Below are 18357 nucleotides of genomic sequence, written 5' to 3'. Positions count from 1 at the left end.
AGCCGGTTTGGCCGAATCAAAACAGTTTTTTCCGTTGCAGCGTTTTAAAGTCCTTTTAACACGAGTTTTTATATTTTAATACTCAAATAACTTGCGATCTTAATCCAGACATATTATAATCTCTCTAACAGTCTTCTTACCATTTTATGTGATCAATTCTAATGGTTTTTCTTGAGTGATTGTTACGAACTGTTAGTTACGCTTATAACAAATTCACTTGGTTTCGACACTTTAATATAAGTTTAACAGTGACCATTTCTTCTTTTTTGCTTTTCATTTTTTTTTTTTAATGAATAATACGTTTCCTTTTGATCTTTATAGTGAGATTTTATTCTTCCTGCGGCGAAAATCTCGACCTCATAATTTATCAGTACCAGCAAAATCTCGAGTCTCGACCTATTGAGCACGTGCTCCGTACTCGGACAACCTTCACAGCACATGCTCAAACGACCACCACATACTCGCGCGAAAGACATAAAGCTCGAAGGTCCAGGAAGCGACAAACATCATTAAGAAAAGAAACGGTCAGTAATGAAAGACATTCAATGATCAATATTTATAAACCATATTAATTCCAACATCAGTTGTAACAGCGAAAAGGTGAATAGTTTTTGTATATATTAAATAGAGAATAAATTTTTAAATGAATGAGAGAATTAAATTCTTTCATTTCTAATATAATATAAAAACCTCTCGTGATAAAAGAAAGGATTAAAAAAAACACAATTTTCAATATGAAGTCTTAAAGCATTAACACAGGATTCTGATGCTTTAGTTAGTTTGTTTGATTTTAATATGCCTTTGAAATTTTACTCCAACATTCATTTATGTACGTGAATTCTCAATAGTTGGTGATTGTCTCTGTGTGTGGGGTATACAATGCATTTAAAATTCAAAACAAACCTAATACTGTTTTCCAAAATATTCTTCTCAGTGTTATACACCTAATTTAATCATTACTTTTGAGGATAGGTCATACAATTGAAAGCAGATGCTGATAATTACGAACTTTTCTGCTTAGGTTGTTTAATTACAAATTAACAGCTAGCAAAAGACTTTCCTTTATATTTATGCACATGGTGATCATTTGTTTCGTTTTTTTTTTTTTTTTTTCTTCTCAAGTTTAGTTTACCTAATTCTTTACTTTTTATAGATTACAGATAAATATGCGTCCGAGTGTCCTTTTGTTGTAGACCTTTTGGCACGAATAAATATTTTTTAAAATATTAATTGTTACCACTCATGCACAGTACTAAAGTCTTCATTTCCCTTATCCTCTCATGTATGAAACCTACCATTTTTCTTTTCTTTTGAAAGTATGTATGAAACCTTTCTAAGTATCTATTTGAGATGAAAAGAAACGGTGCGTTTGAAACTCGTTCTAAAATAATTTTATTTTTTATATAAAAATAGAAATGAAAACGTTTTCAATCTCAAACAGAAATCATATTTAAAAATGCATTTAGTAGTTTTATCAAGAGATTATTTTCAGTATATAAAAATTCATTAATGTCTCTCTATTCGAGAGAGGAGAAAACGGAAACAAAAAATGAAAAATGACTAAAAGTCGTTTTTCATTTCTCTTCCATTTTACACTAAATCAAAAAATCATTTTCATTTCCATTTTTTATCTTTAATTGTGACAAATGCCGTTTATCTCATATTTTCATTTTTTTTTTCTCAAAAAACGTGAAAAATAAAAACAAAAACAACTTCAAACATATCCAAAAGAACGGTAACTTGACTAATTATGCAGCTGAGGAATGTGGTGCTTTAACAATACTAAAGCCTCTTTAAACAATTATAAATTGAGGTGGCCAAAGGTGACGTCGTAGGTGCTTGACCTTAATGTCATCTCATATTTATAAAAAGTATAGTCTAAAATTTGAGTTTAATTTTTCCCTTCAATGTCTAGCCGAATAGTGTGTAGCAAAAAATTGAGTTGCCACCTTGATCCTACTATCATTTTCTGAGAAAAAAAAAAAAAAAAAAGTTCCCCGAACATGTTATACAGTTGCGATGTGCTACTCGAACTTTTAAATTTTAGAAATTTAACCCTTAAACTTATAAATTTGTAGCAAACCAGCCCAAGTGAAATCACTGTTGATTTTTTAATGGAAAGTGACATATGATTTACACATGGATCGTTAATTAAGAACATTTAAGGTATTTCTTTTTTTTTTTAATCAAAGTTAATCCAAAATTTTATTTACAAGAAAATTAACTCAAATTTTCTATTTTGATAAAACTTATCAAAGATCCTAACCTCAATTAACAATTAAGATCCGTGTACAAATCACATATCAATTTCCATAAAACCCATAAAACAGTTAACACCGTTATTAATTGATGGTGATCTGCTAAACATTTTGAAGTTGAGCAAATTTGCTAAAATTAAAAGTTAGATAACATTATAACTATGCGATATATTTAAGGGACAACGTATGATACAAAAATTGCATTTTTGGCGAAAAAGTTTTTGTTTTCTCACTCTCCAATCATGTTTAAGAAGAACGGCAGCCATTTAACCAATTACTCTTATTTTTCTCAAGTTTGTCAATGTCATTATCGTCATCTTGCCCATCCAGTTCCACCACGTAGTGCATGTCCTAATTTTAGAGGTAAAGATGGATTTATTTAATTTATGTTTTTATCTCCTCGTGCATTTTTCTTTCTGCTAAACCTGTGCTTTCAACTAATTTATTATGATTGAGCCGAAGCAGCCATTGTTTATTTCACATATGGTTGGATTTTGCACAAAACTTCACAAATCCAAGGCACAAAAGTCGGAATCTCTTTTTACCCAGAGCAATAATTGATATTGATTTGCCAATATGCTAGGCTGTAAGATTGCCCGAAAATGTTGGAGGAAAGTGATATATTGGGATTTGTCATATATTATATTTCATGGTACATTTTTCATCAAAATATATCGGGATTAATTTGAGTATAAAAAACACTCTCGAATGTAATACTATTGTGTCAAATTGATTATATACTATATTTTGTGATAAATTTACAACTAAATATAGCACATGACAATTTTGTCATTTAACTGTTATTAATTAATATGTTTATTTTTTTCATTTAATCATATATTTATCTTTTAAATTATTTTAAAATTAAAAGTAAAATAGCATATGACAATACTCAAATGTTAAAATTTAATATTGGAACAATAATTTAATGTTACATTAAAGATGGTTTTTTTTTTTTTTTTTTTTTTTTTTTTTTTTTTTTAAAAAATTTTTTTTTTTTTTTTTTTTTTTTTTTTTTTTTTTTTTTTAATTGTAGTGCTAATGCATTACATATCAACTAATTATTATTAAATGATAAAATTTGTCATCTGCTATATTTTATCAGAGAGGTACGAATATAGCCAAGAATTACGGCTATGACAGGTGGGTTCTCGAGTTGGATGCAACTAATATATTTCGTGCTATTCAATCCCCGGCTTCGCGAGCCATAGAATCCCCGATCACTGAGGATATCAAAGAGCTTATTTCATATGCGCATTGTGACGATGTCAACAATGTCTCCTGGATTGGGAATAGCATAGCCCACTGTTTGGCAAATTTTGCTATTTTTCAGACCTGTGATTTTGTGTGGTGTGATTTATGTCACAATATGTTGGCAAGTTTGTAAGTTCGGATTGCTTTGCTCTTCATCAATAAAAGTCATCCAATTTTCAGAAAAAGAAAAGAAAAAGAAAAAAGGAGCTTGTTTGACACGGGTCTGTCCGTAAAGTCATAGAAGACCCGTTTAATTCATACATTTAAACCAGTGATTTTTTATTTTAACATTTGAAATTTAAATTTTTTATGAGAGAAAAACACTGTAGTAAAATTAAAATTATGAGTTTAAACACATGAAACAAACGAGCTCAGAGTTTCAATTAGACGAAAAAAAAATTTCTTTCTATTATTTTTAATGCATTATTGATAAAATTTAGCTCTTTCAAAAAATATAATTCCAAAGACTAAAATATCTTTTATTTTCTTCTAGACAATTAATCCACTATAGCAACAATACTGGAATTCTGAGTCGCCTGCCAACAAGAGAAATACCGCACCATATATACACATAGAAATCTTTTGTTACTTCTTGTTTTGATAAACTTTTACACGTATTTGGATTTTTTCAATGAAAAGTTTCGGCGCGTAATTTTGCTTAGGTGAGAAAACACGTATATGATAACGTATGTTTCCAAACGTCATACATGTGAGATCATGTAAAGATATGCAAATTACATCATGAAGATCCGTATAATAATACAAAATCATACCACAAAATTACGTACTAAAACTTTTTTTGTGGTCATGATCATAGCTCCCGTTGATTTATGCAATCCGCAAAACTTAAACCAAACACTTCTTGCTCTATAAATAGTGGCTAACAAGTTGTGTTTTGGGACAAAACAAACAAGCACAGAAAGAAACCAAGTATACCTATACTAATACTACTAGAGAGAAAAATATGGAGCAAAACAAGTACTACAAAGGCCACATTGTAGTGGTACCATATCCATGCCAAGGCCATATCAACCCTCTCCTCCAATTCGCCAAGCGCTTGGCCTCCAAAGGTGTCAAGGCCACAATAGCCACCACCCGCTACACCGTCGGGTCGATATGCGCGGCCAATGTCGGCGTGGAGGCGATCTCCGACGGCTTCGACGAGGGAGGCTTCTCCGAGGCCAAGTCGGAGGAAGTGTTTCTCAAGTCATTTAAGGCCAATGGCTCAGCGACTTTGTCTCAAGTCATACTCAAGTTCCAAAACTCAGACTCTCCTGTGAACTGCATAGTTTATGACTCGTTCCTTCCTTGGGCTCTGGACGTCGCCAGGCAACATGGGATTTATGGCGCTGCCTTCTTCACCAACTCGGCCACCGTCAGCAGCATATTCTGCCGCATACACAACGGCACGCTTTCGCTGCCGCTCGAGGAGGAGAACATGCCGCTCTCATCGATCCCCGGCGTGCCGCCGCTCAATTTCCGTGACCTCCCGAGCTTTCTAAGGCTGCCGGAGAGTTACCCGGTTTACTTAGCCATGAAGCTGAGCCAGTTCTCTAACTTGGAAGAGGCTGACTGGGTGTTTGGCAACACTTTTGAAGAATTGGAACCCGGGGTATGATAGGAATTTTACTTTATATAATAATATCTAGATCTCCAATTATCACTAAATCTTATTTTAACCATTTATATGTATATTCACATTTTCTACTTTTAGTCATCTTCAGTAATGGTTAATCCTGATTTTTGAAAAGGACATTTGTATGTTGATTGTGTTTCACCTATAGTTAATTAACTAGTTAAAATTCAGTAATAAGTACTACTCTTGGAAAGTGACATTTATGTTCTTCAATTATTGTTAATTTTTAATGGATTGAAAAGTTATAGCGAAATATCACAGTAATATTTTTCAACTTTTATTTCCTTTATTTTTTTCTTTGAGGGGTATTTCCTTTATGTCTTAAGACATTAGATCAAATAAGAATATATATATATATATATATATATATATTAGTGTGTTTCTCTTGTTTTGCAATTTTTTTTTCTTTTTGATAAAGTTGTGATACACATGTTTCCAATACTTGAAGGTGGCCGAAGGACTATCGAAGCACTGGCCGGCGAAATTTATCGGTCCGATGGTCCCGTCGGCGTACTTGGACGGCCGGATCGAAGGAGACAAAGGGTACGGAGCAAGTCTATGGAAGCCACAGGGTGAAGAATGCATAAAATGGCTAGAAACGAAACTTCCAAAATCAGTAATATATGTTTCGTTTGGAAGCATGGTCTCTTTGACCGAAAAGCAAATTGTAGAAATTGCATGGGGCCTAAAGGAAAGTGGCAAGCATTTCCTTTGGGTGGTAAAAGAACACGAACGCCACAAACTCCCCAATGGGTTCCTTGAATCGGTGAAAGAAAAGGGTCTAATTGTCCCATGGTGCAACCAACTAGAAATGCTAGCACATGAAGCCATTGGCTGCTTTGTGACTCATTGTGGGTGGAATTCTACGCTTGAAGGGCTTAGCCTTGGGGTTCCAATGGTGGGGATTCCACAGTGGGCTGATCAATTGACTGATGCCAAATTTGTTGGCGAGATATGGCAAGTTGGGGTAAGGCCAAAAGAGGATGAGAAGTGGGTTGTGAGAAAAGAAGAGCTTATAGCATGTTTGGAAAGAGAAGCCAAAAGATCAAGAAGAATTCAATTTGGTGGAGAGAGAAGGCCAAGAAGGCAATTGCTGAAGGAGGCAGCTCTGACAAGAACATCAATGAGTTTGTGTGGGTTTTAATGAGTGATAAGAGGAAGAAGTTCATGAATGAAAACGGAACTCATTATTAGCTAGATATTTAGGTATAAAGAGATAGAGTAGATTGTGGTTTGTCCCTTTTGATGATTTGAGTATATTTAATCATGTTTGTTCTTCATGTACCTTAGTGAAGAGGTGGATTGTTGTTCCACCTATAACACAAGATGGCGGCTCAGTTGAGTTGTTTTTCATGTGTTTGTACGACGAATATTCTTAATGCTATGTTTCCTTTATCAAAGATGCAGCCTTTGACCTCAAGTAAATGTAACAAATTCTTCAACCCTTTATTATTTGTGAGACGTGGTACCGATGTACCTTAGACCTTTGTGTTGAATATGTCAGAAAATGACCCTTTTCTACAGCATGTTATTTGAAAATATTTCAAGTTTTCTTAAACTAAAAAAATAATTTATCTTGGTTTAAAAAAAACGATTAATTTCAAAAATTCTCCCATTACTATAATTCTTATAACACTTTGCCCCCTGAATTTTAAAAAATAACATCCGTTCCCCCCAAATATTGTTTCGTTAACAAGTTTTATCTTTATGTTACAATAAATGACGGAAATCGCCATTTGTTAGGTACATGACCCATTTAAAGAGAGTATTATTGTAAATTAACCTGCAACAATCCTAGATTATTAAAAAAATTCAAATGCGTTAAAAAAAAAAAAACCCATTTTAACTCAGCTATTCGAATTCCCCAATCGGAGACCAATCTCCCACAGATCAAAACTAAGATCTCCCACAGATCAAAACTAAGATCAAAACCGATATAAAAAACATAAATGATTCCAACAAAAAAAGATGAAAAAAAAAAAAAAAAACCTTGAATCCACCGTTTGTATTGGCAGCATAGGATATTTGTGATGTTGAATTTCTATCCTCCAAAGATATTGCATTAGCTGGACAAACCATTTGACAAGGCCTTGAGCAGTCAAGAGGACAATCCTCAAGATTAAATTCTGTTAAGAAAGCAGATCATAAACTCAGAACTCATTTTTTGTTCAATCTTATCCTAAGTTGGTTTTGGAAGAAAAAACAAGCTTGTTCTAAAGCTTATAACAAAATATTTGATGGAACATTCGTGACGATTTATTCGCGATGACTGTCATCGCTAATATATTTGCGACGACATTTCAAAACTCTGACGTCGTAAATATATTATTTGCGTCAGATTTTTTGCGACAATTAAGTTGCGATGACATGTCGTCGAAAATAAAATATTTGCAATGACATGGCGTCGCTGCAAATGACTTTTTTGTTGTTGTGAATCTCAAGACATACCAGCCTTGTGAAAATGAAGATCTTCATCATCATTAACACTGATCATGACCCAAGGCCTTGGAAGATGAAAAATCCCTGTGGCTGCTTCAATTCTCTCGTTCACCACACTCACAACTGATGCATCAGCAGCACAGTCTATGCAATCCAGTATTTCCAAACTCTCTCACTTACTCTATCTTAAACCCAAAACAAAACCAAATATATATATATATATATATATAATTTTCTCTCACCTCCAGCAAGAGTGTAAACAAGAGAGAAATTTCTGATAATGTCGCAAATGTCGAAAACTTCTGTTTGGGAAAATGTCAAAAATGAAAAGAGAAAATAATTATATATAATTTCAAAAATGGAGAATTATCTGATGAGGAGTGTATAAGCATAATTGCGCTTTCCGTCACTCATTGTAACATAAGGATGAAACTTGTTTACGGACTAAAATTCAAAGAGAACGGGTGATACTTTTTAAAATTTAGAGGGTAACGAGTTAAAAAGGTCATAGATCAGGAGAAATTTTTAAAATTAATCCTTTAAAAAAATAAGGTCAATAAGTAAAAAACCACTGAGTTTTTAATCGATCACGAACTAATCAATATCAATAACAATTCAACCAATATAAATTATTGATCACTAATTGACAAAATGACTGACGCATTGATCATTAACGTTTGGAAGGGGGATTCGTGTCATAATTCGAATCATGTTTCATGGTTCGCTACAGTATTTTCTCTCACAACAAACACACGTAAAACGAGAATGATTTTGAATTACGGTTCTGAATCCATGAACTAAACGTCTCGTTTTCCTTTAAAAAAAAAAAAAAAGTTCTAATATTTTTTTCAAAAGAGATGGTTGAAACCGACTCCCTCACCAAATTTTCCTTGGTATTCACGAAACATTATAGCATAACATGCAATGCTAGGATTGCCCACAAAATGCTGAATCTGACATCCAAAAAGCAAAATTGGGTGATCAGCAATAGGCCTTTTCTACAGCAATAAACCGATGTACCTTAGGTCCTTGTTGAATATGTCTTCAGCAAGTTTTTTGAAAATATTTCAAGTTTTGTTAAACTAAAAAAATAATTTTTCTTCTTTTTTATAAAAAAAAAAAAGCCAATAAAAAAGAAACCATCACAAATTAATCAATATCAATAAGAGTTTAACCAACATAAATTATTAATCAATCACTAATTGACTGAGTGGCCGATGTCATTTAATGCTCACCGGCCATTTTCCTAAAAAAAAAAAAAAAAACGTGCTGATATTTTTTTAAAAGAGATGGTCGAAACCGAAACCCTCAACAAATTTTCTAGTATTCATATTATTAGCAAAACATGCAATGTTAGGATTGCCCACAGAATGCCGAAGCTGACAGCCGAACCATTAGCAACTGTGAGAATCCAGCTGCGGTAGTGCCGTAGTGGGGCCGGTATCAAGTTTGTGGAGCATATTTGTGCGTGGTACGAGCCTTAACCTGAGGTGGATAACAACCGAGAGAACAGAATTTTGTAGAGATTCTCTCTATTTATTTTCTAGAGTACTAGTGAAAAAACGCACACGGTAAAATAACGGTAGTATAAATTATCGAGAAAAAAAATAAAAGAAATAAAGACAAAAATTTGAAACAAAAGACAGGAGTAAAAAAGACAAACAAAATTTAAGAAAAAAACTTGTAATGTTTCACAATTAAAACTCAAATTTATGAGGGCACAAACAAAAGATGTTTATGTGAATAACACATTTAAGAATAAATTATTTTAACAAAATAATTAAGAAAAAATAATATATATATTTATGGGTGTTTTGTTGCCCACCAATGAGATATACTTGAAAATATATAAAAATTAAAGGTTAAAAAATACCATAAAAAAGATAAGGGAGGAAAAAGAAGAAAAGAAAAAGAAAAACTTAAAAACAAGATAAAAATAAAGTGGGGTGACAAAAGGTGGGCAACGAAACACCCACCCAAAAAAAACAAAAAACAAAAAACAATTTCTCACTTAGGTATTAGGAATAAATAAGTTTCGTAGATGGACTGCAACTTCTGAACCCCTGGTAGAGAAAAGATCAAAAGAAACGAGAGAAAAAGAGACAAACGCGGTTGCATTTCTACTTTTACTATTAATTAATATTTTTTTTAGTTAAATAATTATCCATTCATTTGTTTCATAAGTTTAAATTATTGTTCAAATCTTTTTACTATATTATTTTCTCTCATAAAATTTAAATTTATGTTTAAACCTTTATATTCAAATTTATGAACCAAATTGATAATATATTAGTTAAACAGTATTAATCAAGAGTAAAAAGTAAATGGGTAAATCTAACAATTTTCTCCCGAAATAAATAATTCCACAAACTGAACTTGGGCTGGACAAATAGTAAATCGACCTTTTTATACCATGAAAACAACATTACAAACAGTAATAAGGGACCCTAGTTGTTATGGAACACTTCTAAATATCATGGAGATCTTAAACATAGGCCGTGAAGCGAATGAAATGTATGGGCATGTTTACCCGTTTGTTTGCTAAAAAGTGCCATTGACGTCTAACTCGAACCCCACCAAAGAAATACAATAATGCATAAGTTGCACCACCTAAAATTGTTATTACCACAATTTTAGAAATTAAATCATGTATAGCCTATACGTCGAAAATTTTGCCTGTCTATTGCGGAGAAGGTGTAGCCACGATGAATGTGTGGGTCAAAATCAGTCTCTAGATGTGTAGCTATGAGATACGCGAACCCGGCGCAGATCAAAGACGATGTGTGAAGAGAGAGTGACTCGTAATCGGGGCCGTGTGAACAGATTATGATAGATGTGATCAAGATTTTAAAATCTCTAGATGCTTCTTTGCAGGTGAAGTTACTCGCAGCTTAATTAATATGAAAGAACACTTTCTTCAACAGTTGATGTATCTGCAGCCTTTCTGGAGCCTGCTAAAATTCAAAACGTTCAGTTAAACGTCAGTGGCAACTTATAATAGATCATCATACAAAATTCAAGTGGATAGGAAAATATTCCATTTAGTAGGTTGATGCAACTTATAGTTGATAAGAAAATTTTCCAGTGACACCGTCCACCCACATGGAAATTTTAGTCCAAGATATTAGGAATTCAAAGAGTTGAGCTTTACCTCTCTTCTTAAGTCTATTTCGGAAGCCTCTTTTCCTGCTAAATGCCGTCTCCTGTTCGCCAAAAATAAAAAATAAAAAAATAGTCGTTAATGAGGAGAAAATAAGAATCTTCAATCCAAAGACACATGGTCCGCCCTACAGCTTTTTTATTTTACTAATTTGTTTAATAGAAAAGCTTTTGGTTTGTATTAGTTGGACCACTGCTCATTTGTGTACCACATGGCACATAGATATAGATTCTCTTTCGGATACAAGTTAGTTTCTCCCTTCATATTGTTGCATACCAAAGTAGTGTCACCAGAAAACCAAAATAGAAACCTGAATGATCAATCTTCGTTTGAGTTGTAACCCGCGCTAAAGTTACGTGGATGAAGAAAATAAAAAAACGCTGAGATTTTAAGGGTAAAATTAACCAATGATAAGATTAGGAGAAAGAAGCATAACCAATAATGGTTCTACCTTCTGTTTGAGGGAGGGCAAAAAAAAGTGTATGCATATTAGATTTATGAGCTGTGAGAATTACCACAGACTGACCAAGCTCCCCTGCTTGACGGACAGCAGCAACCAGATCCCGATTAGACTCGGTATAGAAGCTAGTGACGAGTCCATATTGACCGGCTCTAGCTGTGCGACCAACCCTGTGCAAAAAGTCTACCGCAGAAGTAGCAAAATCTGCCTGGATAAATAAATCACTCCAAGAGTTTAGCTCATAGATTCATAAATCCTCTCAAAAAAGAGTTGAATAAGTGTTTTCCTACTCTGACATCAACATACAAGTATTTTGCTTTTCAGTTGTTATTATATGGTACTCCTATCCAGTTTAGCTCTCCAATGACTAAATATTTAAGCAAGAATATAACTATTTGACACAAATTAGACTGACCTGAATAACATGCAAGATATTAGGAATGTCAACACCACGGGCAGCAGCATCAGTACACACAAGAACACCACCTTTTTCTTGGAAATCATCTAATGTCTTTGCGCGTTCCTCCAAGGAAAAATCTTTATGGTAGCGGTAACATTCAATTCCAGCTCTCAACAGTATCTTTGCCACAGCTTCAACAGCCTCAACAGTGTTTGCAAACACAATTGTTCGGCCTAAATCCACTGAATTAGATCTAGAACCTCCATTTACAGCTTTAATTAGTTCATCCACTTGAGTATCAACTGAAACTTCTACCCATCTCTGCTTTAGTCTGAAGTAGAAAAGTGTCAACAACTTACCGCACATAAAAGTTAAAGACTTAAAAGTAACAACACCAACGGGGCAAAAAACAAAGTAACGGATTAATGTCTGCTTTAGATTAAATGATATCATTCTAAATAGCAGAAGTAGGAGGAGTTTAATCACAAAGCTCCAATTTGTCAAAAATTTATAACTATGTTATATCATGTATGTACTCACAAAGATTACTAATGCCGCAAGGATTTGAATTTCTAACTACTTTTCTTGATACTTTGATTAAGCTTTTTAAGGAAAACTATTTCACCATCTGTTTGTGATTAAACTAGATTTTTCTTTCTTTCTTTCTTCCTCCCTTTTTTCTTCTTTTGCTAAGAGATTAAACTAGGATTTAAAGTCCTTCAAAATAAATAAATAAAGTGCACCAATGAGTACCCGCTGTAAACACTAAGAAGCATACAACCAACTGTCGTTCATTATTTTTATGCTCACCCACCAATTATGTCCATGAAGTACCATAAACCATACACTCTCCCAGTGAAACACTTGGTTTGCTACAAAAATGTTTTTAGATCATGCACGTGATCGTGTGAAATTGTGACAACTGACAAAATAGGATGGCAGCTGACCAGCAAGAGGAAAGCTAACACTACTATTGGTTAACAATCAGCAAGCAAAAGTGTATAAACCTGGGGTTGTGACGATGCAGGTAGTTCCCACTAACCCAATTGGCATTTGGAAACATGTTTTTCAATACTCCACCGGCAGTTTTCTTTCCATTGAGAGGAAGAGTGGCTGCAACGAAAATGTACTGTTTACTACGTTCATAATCCTTCCTTGCTCTCCTCCAGTCTGTTCTTTTGGCAGGTCCAGTTTCAATATCCTCCCATACGTCATCAACAACACTCTCAAAACTTTCCTCCCCATCTGAGATGATTTCATCTTTTGAGTCTTCATCATCCTCTAAACTGAACTCTGATGAAGCTTCAAGTTCCACTTGTGTTTGCAACTCAGGTACAGATTCTTTTGACCAAGACAATTGTTTCTCATCATAGCGTAGCATGTGTATTAGACGAATGACTTTATTTTGGAAGCCCCCGCAGAGAAGCATGTCAGCTTCATCAAACACCTGAAATTACAATTTGTAGTACGTAAACTTATATGCTACACAGTTCTGCAACGAATATAACAGAATTGTCAATGTGAATAAAGCCAAAACAATCATTAAACCAAATGGGACCAAAACTTACCACAAATTTCACACCACGCAAAAACACCAGGCGACGACGTTTATTTGGCTCAATATTATTTAGCAGTGCAGCAGGTGTTGTCACTATTATATCGGGCTTGTTGACCGGCCACCCCTGCAGTCAAAGCAGAAAACCGTTTTCTGAGAATGAGAACCTTATCGTAGTATTTAAAAATTGTAGCAGAATCAAGAAACTCAATACAAAATTACCTGTCGTCCACAGACAGCTGCCGCTGTGAGAAGCGGTTGACCATCATCACCGCAAAGGACATTGGCCATGCGCACAACTTGCTCACACAATGTCACATTTGGACATAGAACAAGACAGAGCTTACGGGGCGCGGACACTCCTTGATCAGAAGCAACATTATCCGAATCATCTTGTGCATTGCACAGCCTATCAATTAGAGGGACAAGATAGCCATGTGTTTTACCACTTCCGGTTTCAGCAGCAACAACCGCATCCTTTCCGGAAAATATAGATGGTATACACGACGCCTAATTATCAACCAAAAGAAAATTCATTATTCCAATTATAACAACACTTGGCTTTGCTAAAATTCAAAAACTTTTCTTGGTTACACTTGATAAACTTTTTCAATTTTTCACTTTCGTAAACCAAAAAAACAAGAACATTATTTAAACAGAAGCTTCTCAGCAATCAAACAGGTGGTGGGCATAAATTCAGAGAAATGAAAAAACAGGATTTTGCTAGTTAAACTAAGAATACCTGAACCAGAGACGGCTGGCCAAAACCGGCATTGAAGAGAGCTCGAGAAAGCTTATCCGAAACGCCTAGGGATGTCCACGAAACGCTTTCCTCGGTGAAGAACGTGTCGCCTCCGGTTCCGTTCTTGACGGCGGTGGCAACCGCCAAACTAAATGGTCTGAATTGTCGGCTGCAAGGTTTGGATAGCAAAAACCAGCGGATTGGAATCGACGACGACAAAGAAGAAGAAGAAGGTGAAGGAGAATGGGAAAGAAATGAGTAGGAGTGTTTGAATTGGGAGAGGAATTTGGGCGGAAACGATGAAGGTGATAGCTTGTAGATATGGAGAACTGCGCTGGGGCGATAAAGGATCATTGTGCCGGGTTGCTTGTGTCGGAGGCTGAGTTTCGAATTTTTGGAGGTGGATAATGGGGTTTAAGGGGTTTAAGTTTAACCCATCAACTGATGAACCCTCGAGCTTTTGGAAGGGTGAAGATGCACAGGGTTTATGGTGGGGGTGATGATAGGGTTACACCAGGCTCACGAAGGATAATTTGACCCGTTCGTTTTGTTACGGTTAAAAAAAAAATTAAAATTTAATTTTTTTATTTATAATAATTTTTCTTATATAAATTCACTTTTTAAATATTTTTTCTTATATAAATTTACTTTTTAAGAGCATTTTTAAAGAAACTCTATAAATTTTAACTAAATTCTATCTAAAATAGCTACAAAACTATTTTAATTAACAACCTAATGAGTCACTCTAATCATAGTTTCTATTTTAGTTCAACATAAATTATTTTAATAGTTTTCTAAATTTAAAATATAAATACTTCTTTTAACTTTTACTTTATGATAAAATAATGAATAGAATAATAATAAAAACAAATAATTACACGTTTCTTACTAGCTATGTTTAGTTAGTAGAAAATACTTTAGCTAAAATAATTAACTATTTAATTAATAGTTGGAGTGGAGAAAAACTTAAAAAGGTAAAATTATTGACTATTTGATTAAAAATATAAAATAACTAACACGGTTAGAATTGCTCTAAGCTCTTAAGTGGAACGAGCGAAATGAACGAAGTCATCATTTTATTATTTTTAAAATAATTCTTTTAAACAAATTATTATCTTGTTTGTTTAAACCATTCAAACCATAGAATTCACTTCAAACCTTAGTTTAAGATTTAAATTGATGTTTGGTTGAGAATTTAAACTATTTACAATAGTTCAAACTCTGATTTTAGAATTTATCTCTCCCTAAATTGACACAATCAAAATTGCTTAAAAATATCATAACTTCTCCATTTCAATTCCAATTGAGATGATTTTCTTTTTTAATATGTTCATAATAAAGAGAAAAATAAATCTCCATTCATATTACATATCTTTTAATGTCATTTACAATGAGATTTTATAAGATTTGTTACAAAATTTTAAGGACGGTTTTCAACATTTTATCCAAACACAATTTAAATTTTATTTCCAATTCAAATTACAATTTATTTGCATATCTAAACACCGGTTTAAATCACAATTTAAATGAAATCACACAATCCGAAGAGCTAACCACACAAGGTCCGGTAATGTAGGGTTTTTTTTTTTATATCCGAAATTAAAGGACCCGCAGGAGCCAAATTAGCGGGAGAATTAATACCACGGATGACTAAAAGAGCATCACTCTCCATAAACTGAACTCTGAGACCACAATCTGCAGCAAACTGAAGGCCCTCCCTACCAGTAAGACCTTCTGTTAAAAAGGGGGAGAAAGAGCCAACCATCTATTTTGCCATAGCTACTACAACAGAGCCCCCATTGTCTCGTATCACAACACCTGTCCCGACACCGTCCAATCCAGCACAAACAGAAGCGTCAACGTTTGGTTTATAAATTCAGAATCATAATTTAAAATTATTCTTGATTTACGTGTGTTATTTTGTAAGAGAAAATACTATAACGAGCTACAAACCATAATCCGAACTATGACATAAATTCTTATTTCAAACGCACCAAGGTACCTACTGCGAAGCTTGTCAGGCAGGAGCAGTAGGTGAATGAACTTCACAGAAAGTGTTATTATAACTTTTTTCTTTTTACAAAAAATGAAAAAATGCATTCTTAAATTTGACCAAAAAAATTACACTCACACATCTTGATTTTTTTTGTTAAACTTTTAATTTTAGTATGAAAGCTTTAAATTTTAACAATCTTTTTATAATTGTTGTCTGATCAATAATCAATATTAATTACGCCACTTAAAGTCTCAAATGCTAATTTAAAAAGCTAGGTTTAGTTTGTTGATTAACGAAATGTTTTTGGTAAGTTTTGTGTAAATATTGTGGACATTTCGTTTATTTATTGACGTTACTTAGCTATTTGACTATAATCACAATAAATTGTTAAATTTAGTCATATTATCAAAATTAAATGTTTGAATTTTAAATTATCAAATACTGTTAAATCTAGGGTACATAATGTTAGTACAAACAAAATCCTACCTCAGTAATAAATGGGAGTTAGGATGTGTTTATAAGGGAGTTAGCTACTCTACTTAGTAGGTTAATCTTTTGAGTTGGAATCTTAATTTTTTATGGTGAAGTCAATGGTTTTAATAATTGGTATCAGAGCTGAGACCTTAATTTTTTATGGTGAAGTCAATGGTTTTAATAATTGGTATCAGAGCTGAGACACAAATATTGCAAAGTGTATGCCCGAGATGTATCTTTGATGCGCATGATGAAGGTGTGGGCCCCTGATTGCCATGGTAAAAAAATTCTATGAAAGCTCAAGGTGGACCTTCCATCCACAGTAACGCGGGCCAAAAGACACAGTGGAGACGTAAAGGTTTTTGTACAGACCATGAAACGCGGAGATATGCAATGGAGAGTGCAGGGTGATGGGATCTCCATGTAACACAATGGAAGTACGATGAAGAATTTAATGGATGGAATGAATTATCGTTCAAAGGGAGACTGTAGTATTTTGTTCGAAGGGGGAATTGTTAGAGGTGTGAACAAAGTCACACATTGACAACAAATGAGGGCTGAGAGCTAGGATGAGTTTATAAGAGAGTGAGCTATTCCATTCACTAGATTAACCATTTGAGTTAAAACCCAATTCCATATGGTGGAGTTTTTTTACATTTCTACCTTTGTTTTCCACATTTTCTGTGGTTGATCCTCTATTTGAGTTTTGAGATTCTATCATTTTTATAATCATTTTTCTCATTTTAAGTCTCGTGGTTCTATTCACACACCTTATTTTACTCTTTATGTCTCCTTCTAAATACACCCGGCCCATATTATTTTGAAATTATTAAATTTCTTTTCAAACACTCTTATTATTCCAAAATTACCTTTAATAAGATTATTAATTATTGATTAGTTCAATTTTCTTTTCACATGATCAATCATTTTATTTTAATTTGTTACTTTGATATTATTACACAAGCGATAACCGAAAGTACTCTTAATAACATTAACTAACCTATTTCTCCTTCCAACATCACAAGTTCACTGAATTAAGGCTTCTCTCAAACATACCCAGTGTTTTCTTAAAAGAAACTTTTAACATTTTGCAGAATTTTCTTGTTACCACAAATTGAAAATAAACAACAAGAATGAATGGCTGCAAGTTTAGTATTTTGGTGTTTTCTAGTACCATTAGTTTCACACACAATTGGACGTTTTACAATATGCTTGGAATCTAGCTAATTGCAAACAGTAGGCTATAGGGTTTTGTTACAGTTTTCAAAATAATAAGAGTTTGCAATTTAAGAGCATGGTATGTGATTAACGTTCAAAAGTGATATTCACAAGCGGTCAATTGTAGCACAGAAGGGCGGTCGTATCCACAGAGAGATAACAAAATAACAAGAAAGACTAATAGAATAAGAGCGTTAGAGAAAATTGAATTAAGGAAAAATGAGAGTTTTTGAGATTTTTGTTGCAAATAAAATAAAAAGGAGAAAAGATTTGTGTTGAAGAAAACGGTAAGGTGTCGAGAATCCCTAATGCTTCGTTCACCAATTTCAGTTTTGATTCACAAAATAAAAGAACTGAATAGATTAAATCTCTATGTTGACTCCAGAAATATTATTATTACAAGTTATCTAAAATCGACAATATATCAATATGACAATATTGCAGTAAAAGACAATTTGCAAAATAATTTGAATAACAAAACATTGCATGACAGAATTACATAAGAAAAGCGTGACTGAACTTATATAAAAATTGGCACACAATATTTTGAAAAGTAATAGAAAAATAGATGAGATTTAATTCATTCAGATGTTGAACTTTACAGCACAAGGAATCAAAACCCCGAATTGGGTCACTCAACAGAAGTTCATCTCTAACCTCACCAAGAAAACTCTAGCCTATCTTGCAAAACATTCTCACAAGTTCTAAAGAGAAAATATGAGACTGACAGCAAGACGACAGAAAATTGAATATTAAACAAAGCTC

At 33.5% G+C, this 18357-nt stretch overlaps 2 protein-coding genes across 3 annotated transcripts; one reads left to right on the top strand and one right to left on the bottom strand.

Moving 5' to 3' along the window:
* The first annotated feature begins 4438 nt into the window (after positions 1 to 4438).
* Positions 4439 to 6510, top strand: LOC21410438 (UDP-glycosyltransferase 74B1). The gene is given in 3 exon segments (XM_024168252.1): positions 4439 to 5124; positions 5597 to 6164; positions 6167 to 6510. Coding segments are annotated over 3 exon segments (1392 nt in total). The 5' UTR covers positions 4439 to 4476; the 3' UTR covers positions 6343 to 6510.
* A 3465-nt stretch (positions 6511 to 9975) lies between these two features.
* On the bottom strand, positions 9976 to 14394 carry LOC21410437 (DEAD-box ATP-dependent RNA helicase 22). Of its 2 annotated transcripts, none has more exons than XM_024168161.1 (8): positions 13905 to 14394; positions 13385 to 13672; positions 13176 to 13289; positions 12615 to 13054; positions 11623 to 11938; positions 11263 to 11415; positions 10739 to 10790; positions 9976 to 10541 (listed from the first exon to the last, which is right to left on the bottom strand). In XM_024168161.1, the coding sequence occupies exons 1-8, from the start codon at positions 14256 to 14258 to the stop codon at positions 10483 to 10485; spliced, it is 1776 nt and encodes a 591-aa protein (XP_024023929.1). In that variant the 5' UTR covers positions 14259 to 14394; the 3' UTR covers positions 9976 to 10482. The 2 variants fall into 2 exon arrangements, with proteins under 2 accessions (XP_024023929.1, XP_024023930.1); XM_024168162.1 differs by having other exon boundaries at positions 9976 to 10538.
* Between the last annotated feature and the right edge of the window lie 3963 nt (positions 14395 to 18357).

Source organism: Morus notabilis, unplaced genomic scaffold (genome assembly GCF_000414095.1).
Source record: "Morus notabilis unplaced genomic scaffold, ASM41409v2 Scaffold99, whole genome shotgun sequence".
NCBI lineage: Eukaryota > Viridiplantae > Streptophyta > Magnoliopsida > Rosales > Moraceae > Morus > Morus notabilis.
Note: the sequence above shows the minus strand (reverse complement) of the source record. Positions and strands in the feature narration are given on the sequence as shown.

Bases quoted from the DNA above. Each gene is read 5' to 3' on its own strand.
- LOC21410437 (XM_024168161.1), bottom strand. From the start codon at position 14,258: ATGATCCTTTATCGCCCCAGCGCAGTTCTCCATATCTACAAGCTATCA. The intron at 11,939-12,614 runs GTTTATACACTT...TTTCTACTTCAG, and splicing joins CTGCATCGTCACAACCCCAG to ACTAAAGCAGAGATGGGTAG. The intron at 10,791-11,262 runs GTAATTCTCACA...TTTGGCGAACAG, and splicing joins GGGAGCTTGGTCAGTCTGTG to GAGACGGCATTTAGCAGGAA.